Raw genomic sequence first — 18,561 nt, forward strand, 5'->3', positions numbered from 1 at the left:
TGCCTGGTCTCCTTCATTAGACCAAGAGTCCCTTGGGCAGGGACTGTGTGCATGTCATGTTTTTATCTCTGATACCTTGAGTGATTCCACCTTGACTGATTCCAGCTTCACAGCATCTCCTGGGAACATTCTCCTGAACACCTCCAGAGGGTGCCGGTCACCCAGGAGACAGATGGAATGAAGCCACCTGGCCCTATGCAGGAAGCACTGGCTTGATGGAATCCCGCGGGTACATACTCTCAAGGGTTTCTTGAATTCCTCATAGTTATTTACAGTTAATGCCTGTGTAATATTTTCATGAGTTGATAATCAGCATTCATTTAGCCGTTCCCTTGTTGGACATTGAGTTCCTCCTACCAAATCATGAGGGGAACTTTTTGTTTCTCTGTGTTACTTCTTTAGGCTTAGTTTCTGGTCCTGGGGTTGCTGGAGCACGGAAACGCCGTGGTTCCCGCCACAGACGGCCACGCGGCCGCTCTCGGAAAGTGCCAGGTTCTCTGCAGTGCTTCTGCCTTGTGTCTTTGCCAGCGTGGCACACGCGGCAGCAAGACTGGAGATGGGATTCAGAGAAGGGAGAAGTGCCCTTGAAGTTCAGCCTGTCTGCCTGCCCTGCAGCCTGCTGGCTGTCCCCAGGGTTAGGTGCTGAGCAGAACCGATGAGCAACCGGGGAGCTCCGAGTGTGGAGGTTGGAAGTGTGGACTGAGCTCACCCAGGTCTTGGCTGGGAAGGCCTTACCAGCAGTGCTCAGTTCTCGGCCGTGTGGTGGCGACTGGTGAGTCCACTGCGTCATTCACATGCCTGTTCTTTCAGTCACCGCAGCCCTGCTTTGTACCGGGTGCTGTGCTAGATGGAGGCGGGATTCCTGTCTGCAGCGAGCTGAGGTGTTGTAAGAGGGAAGGAACGTGGACGGCTTGGGGTCGGGAGATTTGGAACCTGGGAGGGTGAGCAGAATGGGGCAAAGAGCCCTCTACACAGAGAACTGCTTGTGCATTAGCCCAGAGGCCTGGAATATTTTTCTTCCCCCTGGGAGGTGTAAGTATAACAGAGCAGTTCAGAGAAGGGGGAGGTGGCAGTGTCCTGGATTAATGGCAGCGGCAGCCACAGTAAGTTCTCAGTAAACACTTGGCTTTGGGTCAGTTCCTGTACTTGAAGGGGGTGTGGGATTTTGAGGGGGCCTGTGTAGGGGACAGAAAGGGGACACCAGACCATAGAGGGTCTTCAGGAGGATGGGATGTTATCAAGGGCAGGGAAGGGTGGGACCCACGTTTTTGTATCCACAGTTTTGGGTGCTCGCTCTCCGGTGTCATATTGTGCAATATGTCTGACTGCCTTTCTCAACACCACGTACACTCAGGGTGGGTGAATCTGAGGACAGGAAAAGCGAGGTTAACCACCTGTTAGAAATCCATCACTGACTTCCCTGCTCTTTTAGCCTCAGACAGGCCACGTGTTGCCGAAAGCCGAGCATGTAATGTTCTGGATGCCTTGGAGCTGATTGTGATCGGACGGCTGTGTCCAGAGGCCTGTATGTTTCTGGGAAGCATCAGTGTGGCAGCTTGACAATGCTGTGTAAAGCAGGCCGGGACATTTGCGTCTTCCGCTGCCTGTAGCCTGCCCACTTGGCCTGAGTTGAGATAGTTGGGCTTTCCCTGATATAACCCAGAACTGCCCAGAGGATGGTGAGAGGGAAAGGGGCAGAAGAACCTCGCCACGGTCAAGTAGACAGGCCCAAGAGGGCGTACGCATGTGGGTGTGTGTGGCCTCCGGGAGAAGCTTTGGAAAGGCCACTGGAGCTCGTGCAGCACAGCTGAGGGCCATGGAGGACCATCCTGGCTGGGGAAGACCCTTGTGGACTACAGAGGTCTTCATGGCTGCAGCCTTTGTGCTCCGGGGCTGTGGAGGGTCCCTTTCCAGGGCTAAATGCCTGTATGTGGGTGGAGGGGGAGTATGCAGGAAGTAACAGGTGTGTCTATTTTTTTTTTAATGGAACTTTTTATTTTGAGATAAATGTAGTTTCCCATGTAGTTGTAACAAATAACACAGAGCAATCCTACCTACACTTTACCCAGTTTTCCCCAGTGGTGACATTGTAAAATTATAGTACAATGTCAGAACCAGGATATTGACATTGATGGAGTCAAGATGCAAGGCATTTCTATCCCTGCATGTCCCTCACAGTCAAGCCTTCTGCCCTCCCTCTACCACTGTCTCTTAACCCCTGGCAGCCATGAATCTGTTCTCCATTTCTATAAATTGCACATTTCAAGAATTTTATGTAAATGGAATTAACATAACATGTAGCCTTTCAGAACTGTTCCCCCCCCCCCCCCCCCCCGCCACCGCACCCATCATAATTCTTTGGAAATTCACCCAGATTGTATATATCAAGTTTGTTCCTTTTTACTGCAGACTAGTATTCCGTGGTGTTTATGTACCAGTTTTTGTTTCTGTTTTTTTGTTTTTGTTTTAAGTAGGCTCCATGCCCAACTCAGGGCTTGAACACACGGGTCTGAGATCACACCTGAGCTGAGATCAAGAGTCGGAGGCTTTAACTGACTAAACCACCTGGGCACCTCTGTACCAGTTTCTTTTACCAACCATCAGAAGGACATCTGGTTTTCCAATTTTTGGCTATTACAAATAAAGCTTCTATAACCGTTCATAAATGTACAGTTTTTGTGGGATGCAAATTTTTATTTTTCTGGAATAAATACCCAGGTGTGCAATTCCTGGATCACGTGGTAATTCCATGCTTATTTTTTTAAGAAACCACTAAGCTTTTTTATAGTGTCTGTACCGTTTCACATTGCCTCCGGTAATGTGTGAGTGATAGACTTCACATTCTTGCCAGCATTTGGTATTGTCACCAATTTTTTTTTTTTTTTAATGTTTATTTACTTTTGAGAGAGAGGCAGAGCACGAGCAGGGGAGGGGCACAGAGAGAGGGAGACATAGAATCCGAAGCAGGCTCCAGGCTCTGAGCTGTCAGCACAGAGCCCGATGCGGGGCTCAAACTCACAAACTGTGAGGTCATGACCTGAGCCAAAGTCGGACGCTCAACTGGCTGAGCCACCCAGGCAGGCGCCCCGGTATTGTCACCATTTTTAATTTTAGCCATTCTGATAAGTGTGTATTATTGCCCATGGTTCCAAACAGATCATTTTGGTTTTTTTGTTTGTTTTGGTTTTGGTTTTTAAAGTTTATTTTTTGAGAGAGAGAGAGAGAGAGAGAGAGAGAGGGAGGGAGGGAGGGAGGGAGAGAGAATGAGCCTGGGAGAGGCAGAGAGAATCCCAAGCAGGCTCTACACTGTCAGCGTGGAGCCCGATGCAGGTCTCGATCTCATGAATCGTGAGATCATGACCTGAACTGAAATCAAGAGTCGGATGCTTAACCAATTGAGCTACCCAGGAGCCCCAACGGATTGTTTTTTTTTACTATTGAGTTTTGAGTGGTCTTTATATACTATACTTTGTTAGCTATGTGGTTTTCAAATATTTTTATCCCACTCTGTGGGGTTATCTTTTCACCCTCCTGGTAGGGCCTTTTGTATGGCAAAAGTTTGTAATTTTAATGAAGTCCAATTTGCTAGTTTAAGTTTGTGTTTCATTTTGAGTAAATTTTTATAGAAGATTGAACTTTATTTATTTTTTTGCCTGTGGATGTCCAGTTGCTCCATCCAGCACCTTCGTCAAAAGGCTGTCTCTCCTCCGTCGAATTGCTTTAGCACCATTTTCAAAAATTGGGTTGGACATATTTGTGTGGGTCTATTTCTGGGTTCTCTCTTCTGTTCCATTGATCTATGTGTCTCACCTTCCACTAATCTAACAGTCTTGAATACTGTGGATATGTAATAAATCATGTAATTGAGTAGGTGAATTCCTCCTTCTTTATTCTTTTTTTAATTTTTAAAGAACTATTCTAGTTCCTTGACTTTCCGTATAAGTTTCAGAGTAATCTTGTCTATATTTACAAGTCTTACTGAGCTTTTGATTAGTGATTGCATTAATTCTGTATATCAATTTGGAGAGAATTGACATCTTAGAGTCTTCCAGTCTATGAACATAATAGGTCTTTCCATTTTTTAAGATCTTCTTTGGTTTCTTTCATCAGTGTTGTGTAGTTTTTAGCATGCAAATCTTGTACATGCTTTGTTAGATTTACACCTAAGTGTTTCATTATTTTAAGTGATTGTAAATGGTATTATATTTTTAATTTTGGTGTCCATATATTCACTGCTAGTATATATAGAAATACAATTGATTTTTGTGTCCTGATCTTATACCCTGCATCCTTGTTGAACTCACTTATTAGCTCTAGGAGTTTTTAAAAATACGTTTCATGTTTTTCTACATAGAAAATTGTCTCATGTGTAAACATTTTATTTTTTCTTTCGATCTATATGCTTTCTGTTTCCTTTTCTCGCCTTAACGCACTGGCTAGAAATTCTAGCACTATAGTTCTTTTTTTTTTTTTTTTCAACGTTTATTTATTTTTGAGACAGAGACAGAGCATGAGCAGGGGAGGGTCAGAGAGAGAGAGGGAGACACAGAATCCAAAACAGGCTCCAGGCTCTGAGTTGTCAGCACAGAGCTCGACGCAGGGCTTGAACTCACGAACCATGAGATCATGACCTGAGCTGAAGTCGGACACTCAACCGACTGAGCCACCCAGGCGCCCCTCTAGCACTGTAGTTCTGAGAGTGGACATCATTGCCTAGTTCCTGATCCTAGAGGGAAAGCATTTCATCTCTCATTTACCTTAAGTATACTGTTAGCTGTAGGTTTTTATAGATGCTCTTTGTCAGTTGAGGAAATTCCCTTCCGTCATGAATAGGTATCGAATTTTGTCAAACGCTTTTTCTACATTAATTGATGTGATCATAGTTTTTCTTTAGCCTGTTAATATAGTGGATTATATTGACTGAGTTTTCAAATATTGAACCAGTCTTGCATACCTGGAATAAACCCCACTTGGTCATGGTATATAATTCTTTTAATTTTTTTGCTGAATTCGTTTGCTAATATTTTGTTGATTTTTGTATCCATATTCATGAGGGATTTTGATCTATAGTTGTGGTTTTTTTTGTTTTTGTTTTTTTGTTTGATAATGTATCTGATTTTGGTATCAGGTTAATACTACCTTCATAAAATGAATTGGAAAGTGTTTCTTCCTCTTCTGTTTTGTGGAAAAGACTATGGTGTTAATTCTTCTTTGAACACTTGTGATTCCCTGATGAAACCATCCAGGCCTGGAGATGTCTTTTTTGGGAGTTTTTTTTATTTTTTATTTTTCAACATTTATTTATTTTTGAGAGACAGAGACAGAGCGTGAGCAGGGGAAGGTCCAGAGACAGAGGGAGATACAGAATCCAAAGCAGGCTCTAGGCTCTGAGCTGTCAGCACAGAACCCGATGCGGGGCTTGAACCCACAAACTGTGAGATCATGACCTGAGCCAAAACCAAGAGTCAGACACTTCACCGACTGAGCCACCCAGGTACCCCTCTTTTTTGGGAGTTTTAAAATTATATGTCAGTTTCCCTAATAGAGGATCATTCAGATTATCTGTGATTTTAAGAAATTGATCTATTTCATCTAAATTGTCAAATTAATGCTTGTAGAGTTTTTCATATTATTTTTTTTTATGTGTGTAGTATCTGTAGTGATATTTCCTATTTGAATCTTGATTTTAATTTATGCCTTTTTCTTCATCAGGCTTGCCAGAAGTTTGTCAATTTTTTTTATCTTTTCAAAGAACCAGCTCTTTGTTTCGTTGATTTTACTGTTTTTCTGTTTCAATTTAATTCTTTCTGTTCTTTATGTCCTTCTTTCTTTGGGTATATATTATACGTCTTTTTCTAGGTTCTTGAGGTGGGAGCTTATTGATTGGAAGCTTTTCCTTCTTTCTAATGTAAGCATTTTAATGTTATAACCTTCCTTCTCAGGACTGTTTTAGTTGTGTCCTATAAATTTTGATATGTTACTTTTAACATTTTTCTTTAAGGTTTCTTCCTTGACCCATGGATTATTAAGAAGTATATTGTTTAGCTTCCAGATGTTTGGAGATTTCCTGTTACCTTTCATTGTGGTCAAAGAACATACTCTATGATTTCAGTTCTTTGATCTATTGAGACTTGTTTTATGGCCCAGGATGTGATCTATCATGGTAGCTATTCTGTGGTCACTTAAAAAAAGGCATGTTCTGCCGTTGTTTAGTGGATTGTTCTAATAATCGTCGATTAGATTCCGTTGGTTGGTGGTGGTGTTGATTTCTTCTGTATTCTTGCTGATTTTTTAATTTGTTTGTCAGTTGTCGAGAGAGGAGTGTTGAAGTCTCTGACTATAATTGTGGATTTATTTCTCCTTTCAGTTCTGTGAAGTTTTTGCTTCACCTTACTTTGTAGTTTTGTTATTTGGTGCATATACATTTAGGATTGCTTTGTCTTGTGGAAGTGATCCTTTTGTCACCATATAATGTTTCTGTCTCTGGTTATTTTCCTTATTCTAATCTGATACTAATATAGCAATTCTGCTGTCCTTTGATTAATATTTGCAAGATGTATCTTTTCTATTCTTTTACTTTCAGCCCACTTGTATCATTATATATGCAGTAAATTTCTTACAGTATGTAGTTAGGTCATTTGAAAAAAATCTTTGTCTCTTTTAGTTGTATTTAGGTCATTTACATTTAATGTAATTATTGATATGTTAGGCCATAATTATTTTTTGTTTCCTGTATGTTCTCTTTGATTATTATTTCTCTTTCTTCTTCAACTTTTTTTTTTTAGTGATCAATTTCATGATTTATATGTGGTGGTTCTATTCAGTATAGATTTTCAGTAATTGCTCCTGGCATTACATTATGTACACAGCTCATCACTGGTGGTGTCACAGTCTACTGGTGGTGTCATTTTACCAGTTGAAGTATAGGTAGTACTTCTTTTTACACCTTTTCCCATTCTGTTGGTAACTGTCTTAAGTATTTCCTCTATGTGATTTAGAACCACATTAGACAGTGTTATAATTTTGCTTCAGTCATCAAACACAATGTAGAAAACTCAAGAGAGGGAAAGCCTGATTACATGTATTTTTGCTTACTGTGTTCTTTTATGATGATCCAAGTTTCCTTATTTTATCATTTCCTTTCTTTTGTTTTTTAAAGTTTATTTATTTATATTGAGAGAGAGAGCATGCTAGCACGCTGAGCAGGGGAGGGGCAGAGAGAGGGGGAGAGGGAGAATCCTAAGGAGGCTCCTGACTGTCAGCACAGAGCCCAGTGCACGGCTCCATCTCACGAACCTGTGCTGAGATTGTGACCTGTGCTGAAATCAAGAGTTGGACACTGTTGTCTTTGTTGATTCAGTTTGTGACTCTTCTGGTTCTTAGAATGCTGGCGATTTTTCAATTGAAACCTGGACGTTTTTGTGTTATTTTAGGTGACTGTGGATTGTGTTTGACCCTTGTCTTTCAGTAGGCTTTTTCAGACACTACTCCAATGGGGATGTAGGGGCGGGTGCTGACATCTTCTAGGTGTAAGTAAAAGTCTATGCTCTCCACTTGGCCTCCACTGACACCTGAGGCAAGAGGTTCCTTGTTCCTGCAGAGCTGGAGTGAGAGTTCAGCTCCCCACATGGCTTCCTCTGACTCCACCCCACCAGGGTGAGGGAGGGGGCCTTGTTACTGCTGGGTGGGGGTGAAAAATCCCAGCTCCCTGCCTGGCTTCCCGACACCTTCCTGATAGGGGTGGTGGGGCACCTCTTTGCTGGCAAGGTGGAAGCCTTTGCTGGCACGGGGCTAGGCTGAGGCTTTCCTGTCATGTCTGGCTGGAATAGGGCAGTTATAATCTAAGAATTTTCTGTCTTACCAGGTTCTTCCTTCCCTGGTTCTTCAGCTAGAGAGAGCAGCTTTTATTGGGGCTTTTGTTTGTGCCTGTTGGCATTTCCAGGTTGCTCATTCTTCCAATGCCTGGTCTGGGACGGTGAGACAAAAAGAGAACCCAGGGGCACACGTCTCCATGTTGTTTTTAGGTCTCAAAGTCCCCAGCCCCCTTCTCTGCCACTTTCTCTCCACCTTGCGGAGTCTTATGTTTTTCTTATATACAGTGTCCAGGGTTTTACTTGTACTTAGAGGAATAGGGCAAATTAACGTCTTACCTGCTTCCCAGGAAGCACAAGTTTCGAGTAACCATTTTTGAAAGGGCTTATGGTTGAGGAGTGTGCCAGACCACCAACAGCCTCTCCCTAGAGACCAGCCAGAAGTGTGGCCTCTGGTTTACTGGATCTGTGAGGGAAGGCTGAGTTTAATGAGAAGAGAAAGAGCTCAGGGGGACACTCTCCTGTCATGACTATTAATGGGGTTTGGACCAGTATGCTTCCTCTTGAAGCATGGGTGGCCTGCTTGAAACAGAACTCAGTCCCTTCCTTTGGGTCCTTACAGCGCATCTTGGATCCTCAGTATCGACAACAAATACCTGCCTCTCCCCTTCACCCTCTTCCCCACCCCTGCCCCTGTGCCCTAGCCAGGAAGCAACATCAAAGCTAGGATACCACTGAGTTGCTAGAGCTCACTCCCCTGTGCCAGCTCCTTTAGGGTTGTCTGTTCCAAAATCTGCGTTTCAGGTTATTATGGGGCTCTCAGAAAGAGAATGCCTTCCAGCCTGTCGGAGGCCCAGCCCCAGCAAAGCAGATGAGGCCAGAGAGGGAGGAATGCTGCCTTACAAGAGCGGCTCTGGTGGCACTAAGGACATACTGATGTGGCTGGGTCTGCTGTCAGAGAAATCATGGGAGAAGCGGTCGGGCTTCCTCGGATGCCTTTCCCGTGCCTGCAGGACGAAGAGCCGGGTGGCCGAGTCAGGACCACGGGTTATCCGGGAAAGAAGATCAGAGAGTGGGGTATTCCGGTGTGTGGCTCTTGGGCTTGCGAAACGGTTAGTCTCGATGTTTGCAGTAAGAGATGCCTGAGAGTTTTAAGGAGGGATTTGTGCTGTTAGATTGGCTCCTCCTCTCCATCCCCACAGACGCATTCGTTCCACCCCTATGCCTTTGCTTTGACTATGCCTGTCCCCAGAGAGTCTTCTCCACCCCAGGCCACACTTCCGTGGGGGTGGCGGGGAGGGGGGCCCCTCACCTCCGTCACGGTTGCTCCCTCCCTACCTCCCGTTTGCTTGCTTGGATGGCAGTGTAGGGTGGCGGGTACCTTCCTGTCTCCTGATGACCCTAGAATTGCACAGTGGACACCTGGAGGTTCGTGGCATCCAGCTCCAGGTACCAAGTCAACCCTTTTACGAGCTCCTTGTTGCACCCCTACCCTGTCAGGTCTGTGCCTGCTGCCTCTGGCTCCTTCTCTAGGCTCTGTCTGGCATGTTCCGGCTCCTCTTCTACAAACCCGTGGACTGGGGTCATTGCCCTTTTAAGCCTTTGTCCTGGTGTCTTTGAATGGAGTTTCCCCAAATATGGCCAGGGGCCAGGGGCCGGGGGCAAGAGTCACTTGAAAACTCACATAGTGATGCCCCCTCCTCCGCCCCTCCCAAGGTTTGGGAGAATGACTCACTAGATTACTTTTACTTGGGACTATGCAGCTATGATGGTAGGAGCAGCCTCTTATTTATCTCTGCTTCCCCGCTGCCTGACACTGGGAAATGATTTTTAACGACTTTATTGAGATAAAATTCACATACCGTACAGTTGACCCATTTGAAGTGTATACAGTTTGATGATTTGCAGTATATTCCCAGAGATGTGCATCCATCACCAAAATCAATTTTAGCACATTGTCGTCATCCCAAAAAGAAACTTTTATCCCTTAGTTGTCACCCACTAGTCCTTCCATCCCCTCAGCCCTAGGCAGCCCTAGGCAGCCACTAATCTGCTTTCTGTCCCTATGGATTTGCCTTGGTAAATGCTCCTGATGGAACGTTACCTGCTTCCCAGCTTGCTCTTCCTGTAAAGCACTTGTTTTCCTGCCCTGTGTCCTCCATTGGCCCAGCCTTCCCACTTTTCGGGACAGCCTGCCCACCTGGAAGGGTCCCCTTTGGGTGGTCTGTAGCAAGAAGGACGTGGCAAAGTGAGGCGGGTGCTGCCAGTCTCCCTGGCATAGGGTACACGGGGCCAGCGCACAGTAGGTTCGAGTAAGTGTTGAGTGAATAACAGTGCCAGTGATGGGTTTGTGGTAGGAGCGGGCCAGGATCTGAGGGGACCTCCGGTCTCCCACTGCTCCTTTCGGGGAAAGTGCAGGTAGATGTAGCTATGATAGGAGTTCTCCCCAAAGCCCTGCAGCCAGAGAGTAGGAGAGTGGCATGCAGTCAAAACCAGACGCGATCGTTGTCCAGCCTCCTGAATTCACACGTCAGGGAACTGCCGTCCAAGAAGCGAAGTCACCTGGCCCAGGATCCCCCCCTGGCCCTGACCCATCCATCCTGTGTGTGCATATTCCTGAGTGGTTTGCTTGCCGGCTTAGGGAATGGCTGGGCGCTGCTCGTGTTTGCTGAGAAAACAGACCTTACTCTCCTTGCTTGTGCTTTCCGAGGCAGAATTTCATTCCACCTCCCCCGTGGCCCTCCTGGGTCGTGTCCCTCTAACCCCTGGTTCTCTGCCAGCACCCACCTCCTGTGTTTCATCAAAGCCAGTCCCTCACTCCCTTTCTTCAGCCCACTCCATGCCCCTTGCCTGAAGCCCCTCTTACCTACTTTGTTCACTTTCATGGGGAAAAGCCAGAGCCTCCCCTGGGGGCCTTGAGGACCCTGCAGAAGCCAAGAAAGGGGGAGGTTCTTGGCTTACCCTGGAATGCTGTGTGACCTCTGGCAAGTGACCTTCCCTCTCTGAGTCACAGATTCCACAGCTATAAAATGAGGTGGTGTGACAGGGCGTCCAGTTTGGAAAGTGTTGAATAAAAAGCATGTTAAGAGGACCCCTAAGGCTTTCCCAGAGATTAGTCATGGGTGTAGGGGTTTGGGTTTTAATTTGTGTTACTGCCCCCCAAAGGGTAGTGGACAAATTGGCTTGGTTGTGCCTTTTCCAGCTGCTCTTTGCCAGCTGGGTATGGCTGAAAAGGGACGTGGAGCCGGAGTGTCTGTCTAGATCTTTTAACTCATGTTGAGGTCCTACTGTCAGGGTCTTGGGGGCTGGGGGAACTCTTCATAAAAAAATGAATAGCTAATGCTTATTATGCACTTACAGGCCAAACACTGTGCTTAGTGGGCTTTTTCTCATACAATTTTTTTGGAGATACAATTTACATGTTATAAAATTCACCCTCTTGGGGCGCCTGGGTGGCTCAGTTGGTTAAGCGGCTGACTTCGGCTCAGGTCACGATCTCGCGGTCCGTTTCAGATTCTGTGTCTCCCTCTCTCTGACCCTCCCCCGTTCATGCTCTGTCTCTCTCTGTCTCAAAAATAAATAAACGTTAAAAAAAAAACAACAACAACAACAAAATTCACCCTTTTAAAGTGCACAGTTGAGTAGTTTTTAGCATATTCACCAGGTCGTTCATCTATCTCCACTTCCTAATTACAGAACATTTTCATCACCCTCAAAAAGAAACCCCGTACCATTCAGAATGGGGCGCCTGGGTGGCTCAGTCCGATACGCGTCCAACTTCGGCTCAGGTCATGATCTCGCGGTTTGTGAGTCTGGGCCCCGCATCGGGCTCTGTGCTGTCAGTGCAGAGTCTGCTTCAGAGCCTCTGTCTCCTTGTCTCTCTGCCCCTCCCCTGCTTGCACTCCTGAGCTCACTTTGTCTCTGTCCCAAAGAAGATAAACGTTTTTTTAAAAAAATAAAGAAACCCCATACCTGTTAGCCGCCACTTCCCTTTCCCGCTCCCTCCATGTCCTGGCGACCATTAATCTGCCTTCTGTTTGTGTGGATTTAGCTATTCTGGATATTTCATGTACATGGAATCATACAAAATGTGGTCTTCTGTGTTTGTGTTCTCTCACTTAGCATGTTTCCAGTGTTCATCCCTGTTGTAGAATGTGCCGGTACTTCATGCCCTTTTATTACTAATACTCTGTTGTATGGATAGGCCACATTTTGTTTATCCATTCACGTGTTGCTGGGCATTGGGGCTGTTTCTGCCTCTTGGCAATTGTGAGGAGTGCTGCTATGAACGTTCATGTCCAGGTTTTATTTGAGCACCTGCTTCTAGTTTCCTTGGGTGTATATAGCTAGGAGTGGAGTCCTGGGTCGTGTGGAATTCTATGTTTAACTCTTTGAGGACCTGCCAGATTTTTCCACGGTGGCTGCACCATTTTATATTCCTGTGCTGTCTTACTTACGTTACCTCATCAGTCCTCACATGAGTCTCGTGAGGTATAGATGCAGTTATCATCACCCCCACCTTCCAAGTGGGAGAATTGAGACCCAGCATTTTCAGCCCAATGTCACCTAGCCGGGAAGTTGGTGATTCTTTGGCCAGTGTTAGCCGGGATCACTAAAGCGGTGTCTCTTCTCCCAGGCCTTTTTGTATCGTTAGAATGAGGACTTTTGACTCTGTTGTTTGCGTGACACCTAGTACCCAGCACGCATTACACTCACCTGGTGATTGAAAATACCATTGTTTCCTGACTGTGGTGGCTTGATCAAGAACTTGAGGGAGGCACGTATTTCTTAGGAGTCCGTGTGCTCTCCAGGTTTTCAGGGTTCTGCTGGGTTTCGTGTTACCTGCTGCACACCAGATTCTGCAGACCTCCCGGAAGCTTCTTGGTCACAAACATCTTTCTTGGAGACTCGGCCTGGGGAATGAGATGCCTGGTGTGTGCTAAGCAGGGGTGACTTCTGGTTTCAGTGAGTGCTTATCTTCAGCTTGACCACTGAACCTGTTCTCTCTCCGGTCCAAGGCACTGATGACCTCTACCCTCTTTTTTCTCCTCCAGGCAAAACCTATTTATGGTGGCTGGCTGCTCCTGGCTCCAGATGGGACTGACTTTGACAATCCAGTACATCGGTCTCGGGTAAGGTTCTCAGAATGAATTCTCGAAGTGGGAGGACCCTTCTAGGGGCAAGTCGAGGGAGTGGGGAAGGGAGATGGGGAGTTAAACAATGGGTCGTGGGATGGCAGGATCAGCAGGGAACCCCCATTCGGCAGACTTGTAGGTCCAGCAGGAAAAGTCTCCATGATCCTAGTTATGCCACCCTTGAAAAGGAGCTGCTCTCACCTGGTGCCTCCTGTTTCTTGGGTCAGCTTGACTCCAGAAACAGTTAAATGTAAAAAGCAGAATAGCAGTTCAGCAAACATTTGCATTATGCTAATTAGGCTTCCGGTTAGCTCCTTCCCTCCTTGCCTTATCTCTCCTCCCAGGTGAGGAGATGAGCACTAGTGAAGGGATGAGGGACTGGAGGGCCAGCTTTGCTCTGGCCCCATCTCTCCTGGGCACCCCAGCCCAGTAGGGGAGCACCCAGGTCCGCTGGAGCATTGAGACGATTAAACCAACACTGTCCCGAACAGTACTTTGTTCCTCTGCCTGGGGGCCTCTTTGGATGACTAGTTAAAACACCATCTTTCCTTTTCCACGTGTTCTTTTCCAGGTGTTGCGGCCCATACCCTATAAATTGCTCCAGCTCCTCTTCCTTCCCGTCCCCTGGTCCCCGAGGGAGCCTCTGCTCTGCCTCTTGATCTCTGCTGCCCCCTCTGGCCCCAATGCTACACTCTGGGGTGGGGGCCGTGGTGCCCCACAGACCTTGCATTATGCCTGGGCTCTTTAGGATGACTTCTGGTATGGGTTTTGACTTTAAAGATGCCAAATAGGAGCCTTGAAGAGGTTTCCCAGGAAGATTTCAAGTGGCCTCTCCCTGGACACCCAGCACGGGACCAGCCTTCCACGTCCTCTTTGCAAGGCCATTTGGGCAGCCTGTGCCATCCAAGCAGAAGGACGACAGGGGTGACTGTGTTCCAATGCCTGCAGTAACCAGGGAGCAGCTCCCTTTCCTGTTTTATATCTGGGTCATACAGAATTGCCATTTCCAGCTTCTGATGAGATAAACGTTATTACGAATGATATAATTCTGGCCCAAAGCAGAGAGGCGTGATAGCTTAGTTCTTGTGGCCTTATTGCCAATGAAAGTATGAATTTTGTTGGGCTTTTTGAAATGTTCACAATAGGTCATGGATCCCCATGATGATCTCTGGGGTTCAGGGACCAAGAGTCTCTTGTGCTGGACATGTATTCCCCCCGACAAGAAGGAAAGCGTTGGCTCTTGTGGCTCTTTCTGTTCTGCTGTTAGTGCTTTTGGGGTCCACCAGCCCCCACGGCCTGTCCTTTGGGTGGAGCGTGGAGAGGGGCGCCCTTCGCTATCGATCACTCCTCGGACATCAGAGTCATTCCTATGGGTCTCCCTCCTCCTCACTTTTGATTTTTGTTTGCTCGCTTATCCTCAGTGAACACTGGAGCCTGATTGCCTTTTCCCTGTCTCTGATTCCCTGTGGGTCATTGGAACAACCCTTTTATAGCAGTTTCCTAGGTTTTTTTTAGAAGTGGGGGATCAGGGCCTGGCATTCTCAGGTTATTCCATACTGTGCCATACAGTTCATCAAATAAAAACTGACACCACGTTATGTGGTAAGTTCTGTGCTGGGTACATAGAAAACACAGAATATACAGAAATACAGAAAAGACTCCCCTGGCTGTCTAATAAATTACCATTCTTATGCCTTGGGTCCCTCTTTTCCTGCCATCTGCCCCAGAAATGAAAGGTGTGGAGCCGGCATTCGTCTGACATAGGCTTGTCAGGCACGGGGACTCCCTCCTAACCACCCACTCTATGCTCCGTTGCAGAAATGGCAGCGGCGGTTCTTCATCCTCTACGAGCACGGCCTCCTGCGCTACGCCCTGGACGAGATGGTGAGTGTCGTTCCGCGCCCACTCCGTGCCTCTCGCCTCCCTTAGGGCCCCTTCATCGCGGCTGCGCTTGGGTCGTCTGCGAGCACAGCGGTGTGCTTGGGTGTTCCTTTGGGAGCCTGGAATTTGAAGAACTTGGGGTGTGTGTGAGAGATGGCCCTGAGAACCCAGACCTTTGCTGGGCGGCATCGTCACAGGTGCGAGTGAGTAGCAAGGGAGGAAGCCCCTGTGTTCCAGGCTGACAGGAGTCCCACTTGGCCAGTTAGCGAGAAGCAGAACAGGCTGTGGGCCTGCGGGGACGGGTGGGAGGCCGACCCTGGGCATGCGTGTGTGAGTTGAGCACATGTGCATTCACGTGCTGTCGTCCCACGACTGCCTCTCAGTTCCATTGCCGCAGTTAGTCTCGTCCTGTTGGACCTTCAGGGGCCTCCTGGCCACGGGGTCAGTTTTCTCCTGGTGGCTGAAACAGGACACGGGGCTCCTTCCTGCCCTGCCGCGCACCAGCTTTGCTCTGGTTTGCTCCCTGCTTCCTGGGCTGGATGAGTGTTTATTGCTCTTGGTCCAGAGGCAAACCTGAAAACCAACCAGGTGGAAAGTTGTTGTGGCTTTTCATTTTCCATCCACGTCGCCTGAGTTTTTCTCTACGGAGATCGGTCTCTCCTAACTAATCTAAAGTATGACTGAGTTCCAAGTTTTATGAAGGGTTGAAGGCAGAAGATTTTAGTACCTTTTCCTGTTCCACTTGAGTTTGTGTGCATTTATGTGGGCAGCATTTTTAACCGGGACTGTCCTGGAAAATCGGGTCATACTGTGTGAAATAGGTTGACCCCCATCCCACCCAGAGTTCATTTTCTTTTCGCTACAGGAGTGAGGGCAGGGTCCTGGAAGTGTGAGCAGAGACAACTGTCCTCTCCAAGGACCTTGTAGGCTGTTGGGACATTTGGATTTTAGGGTGGTCAGTAGAGCTGGGTGACAAGGCCACAAGTGAGTCCATTTCCAAATGGGGGTCCTAATATTTGTGATGTGATGCTTTCTCTTTTCTGTTTCTCAGCTGAATTAGTGGGTATGATATTTAGGTAATGGAATTAGCAGGTATGATACCTGTTCTATATCAACCATTACCTCATTGGTTCCTTCTTTCTCATTCTTTCTGGTGAGTGTATTAGAACAGTGTAATGGGCCCCAGAGGGTTTTTGCCATGGAAGCATCTGTGGTCCGAAGTAGATTGGAGGTGAGCATCGGTGGGGTGTGGTAGAATTCACTAGAAAAAGGAGCAGGGGAACCGATTCACTTGGATACCCGTTTCCTTCAGGGAAAAGGTATGCAGGCCTGGAGGCAGACCCGGCCCTGCCCTCTGCTCTCTTCCAGCTTGGCCATCGTGCAGGTCGTAGCCCCAGGTGGGAGATGGGCTTCTGCAAGCCTTGAAGTTTACTTTGTCCTCCCTGTGCTTGGCTGCCTTGTTCTTAAGTCCCCCAAAGCCTAACAGTAGTAGAGAAGGAGCCTCAGAGGTCACTGGCTTACATCCAGGCTGGGCTACACCGTGAACCCTCCCGAAAAAGAGTTCCCTGGACTTTGCTTGGAGACCGATTATTCTGGTCAGGAAACCTTTCTGTAGGTCTACTGGAGTCCAGTACAGTCTTTTGTTCCCTTCAGCTCAGTTGCACATGCACAAAGCGAGGGTGGCTACCGTGGATGCCTTTGTGTCTGCACAAATGGAGAGCACATGATGCATCCCAAGAGCTGCTCCTAAAGAATCGAGGCTGGTGAGCCGTGAGTACTGACACCTTGCAGTACGTTTTGGTCTCCCAGCAACCCAGATGTTGGTTGGGTATTATTTCACGTGCCGCTGGGGCAGAGGTCAGACCGTGCCAGCCACATGGGAAAAGAAGCCCCGGGAAAAGTGTGGGCTACAGAGAGGGCATTGTGGGGGGTGCCCAGAGTTGAGTTTTGGGCCATGGGCCACTTTCTGGCAGATGACCTTGGAGCCGAAGAGGCTGACCTGGTGTGCCATTTAGTGTTGAAATGTTAGTGTGGGCATTGCAGGGATGCTGCACCTCCAGGGAGTAGAGAGGCGTTATTTCTGTGAGTGAAAAAAGACAGTGTCAGTTGTGTTGAAATACCTTTAAAGCAGCATCTCAGGTGTGTGAGGGTTTTTTTCCCTGTTGTGTTAGGAAAGTGCTTTGGGGGAAAGTTGCAGGAAAGCGTCTGGCCTGCAGTTGACAAGAGGCTGGGTGAAGGAGGCAGTCAGATGCCAGCTGCCCACGGTCAGCATTGGCGGCCGTTGCAGGTGGGCTCTATCTTGCAAGGGCTGGAGGGGCCTCTCCCACCCCAGTGGTCCGTATCAGGCCTTGTTCTTCCTGGCCACTCCCCAGTGAGCACAATCCAGAATCCTGGAGCCCCAACCCAAAGGTCAGCTTTCCCGACGCCTAGACGCCTGCCTCTGCCCGGCTGGCAGGGTCCTGAGACCTGGAGCGGGAGAGCTTTGCAGGCAGGCTCTTGTCTGAACTGAACGCAGCCGTGCTGGGAGCTTCTCTTAGAGTACGTAAAGTAGAGCCATGGTCCTCAGCTGGGGACCGCTGTGCCTCTCAGGGCCACTTGGCAACGTCCGGAATCTTCGACTCTTGCAACTGTGCAGGTTGCTCTGGACACCTAAGGGTAGAGGCCAGGATTGCTGTGACGCACAGGACAGGCCTCACAACAGGGAACGATCCGGCCCCAAATGTCAGCAGTGCTAAGGCTGAGAGACCCTCCCGGGTGATCTGGTCAGTGGCTTGTGTAAAATTTTTTTTATTTTTTGAATTAAAATATAAGTTTGACTTGCTTTCTTTTCACCCCTGTTCTTGAGGTGAGGAAGGACTCCACTGTCTGATTTCCTGGGAGTGGGGGAGGTGAATGGGGCAGCATTAGCCAGCTGGCTGGCGTGGTAAATGCCAGACGTGGAATGGGGTAGGCCTGTTCCTGGAATGCAGTGGTTTCTGCCGGGGTTCCCGCACATTGGGAGTCCACAGGTCTAGGAGGATTGCCTATGTGCGTAGCTGCTACCCAGGGAGCATATACGTACCACTTCCTGTGCTGTGTTCAGACCACCATGCTGTATAATGGCCACACCTTGGTGTTGGTTGGTCTCTAACAGCAGCGGCCCCGGCTCCGGGAAGCCTGTAGCCACTGCTGGTCCTTCCGCTCCTGCCGAGCCCGCGCCCCCCCCCCCCCCCCCCGCCCGCCCCCTCGACCCTCCTGCTCAGAGCTCCTCTACTGCCTGTAATACGTCATAGCATTTTAGGGCTGGGCTATCCCCTTAACACGAGTCACAATCTGTTTCAAGTTGTTACTTGACTTTTATACAATGTTATTGTTTGTTTTCATTGGTTTAAATGTTATCTTATCAACTAGATGGTGACTTTTTTTCCATCACTAGGCCCTGGATAATTCTTGGTCTCTGTCTCCATCATCTAGCCGGGGCCTTGCTGGGGTGGCACAGGCCTAGTAAATATTTGTTGAGTTGAAGTAACCAGCTTCCGGGAGAGGCACGAGGTGTGTTGTGTGTTCCAGCTCTTACTGGAGGGGAGAACGCGCTCCGGAAGACTCCAGAGAACAATGTGAGAAAGGTTGTCCTGGGCCCCCCTGGGCTGGAACGGACAAGGGCATGGCGGTTGTCAGGAGGTCCCGGGAGGAGAAGGAAGGCTGCACTCCCTGGGGCCGTGCCTGCTTCAGGGGCTGCTTCCAGAGGCTCTTTC

General features: G+C 47.9%; 1 protein-coding gene across 3 annotated transcripts in view; it reads left to right on the plus strand.

Annotated features, from left to right (window-relative positions):
* MPRIP (myosin phosphatase Rho interacting protein) overlaps positions 1-18,561 on the plus strand; it is a 147,824-nt gene that overhangs the window by 20,529 nt on the left and 108,734 nt on the right. For all 3 annotated transcript variants that reach the window (XM_047089688.1, XM_047089686.1, XM_047089687.1), the window contains exons 2-3: positions 12,866-12,943; positions 14,765-14,830. In XM_047089688.1, the coding sequence (XP_046945644.1) occupies positions 12,866-12,943; positions 14,765-14,830 (144 nt within the window). The remainder of the gene's footprint in view (positions 1-12,865; positions 12,944-14,764; positions 14,831-18,561) is intronic.

This window comes from Lynx rufus, unplaced genomic scaffold (assembly GCF_022079265.1).
Source record: "Lynx rufus isolate CCGP_SWC_20201006 ecotype Redwood Valley unplaced genomic scaffold, mLynRuf1.p SCAF_28, whole genome shotgun sequence".
NCBI classification, from domain to species: Eukaryota; Metazoa; Chordata; class Mammalia; order Carnivora; family Felidae; genus Lynx; species Lynx rufus.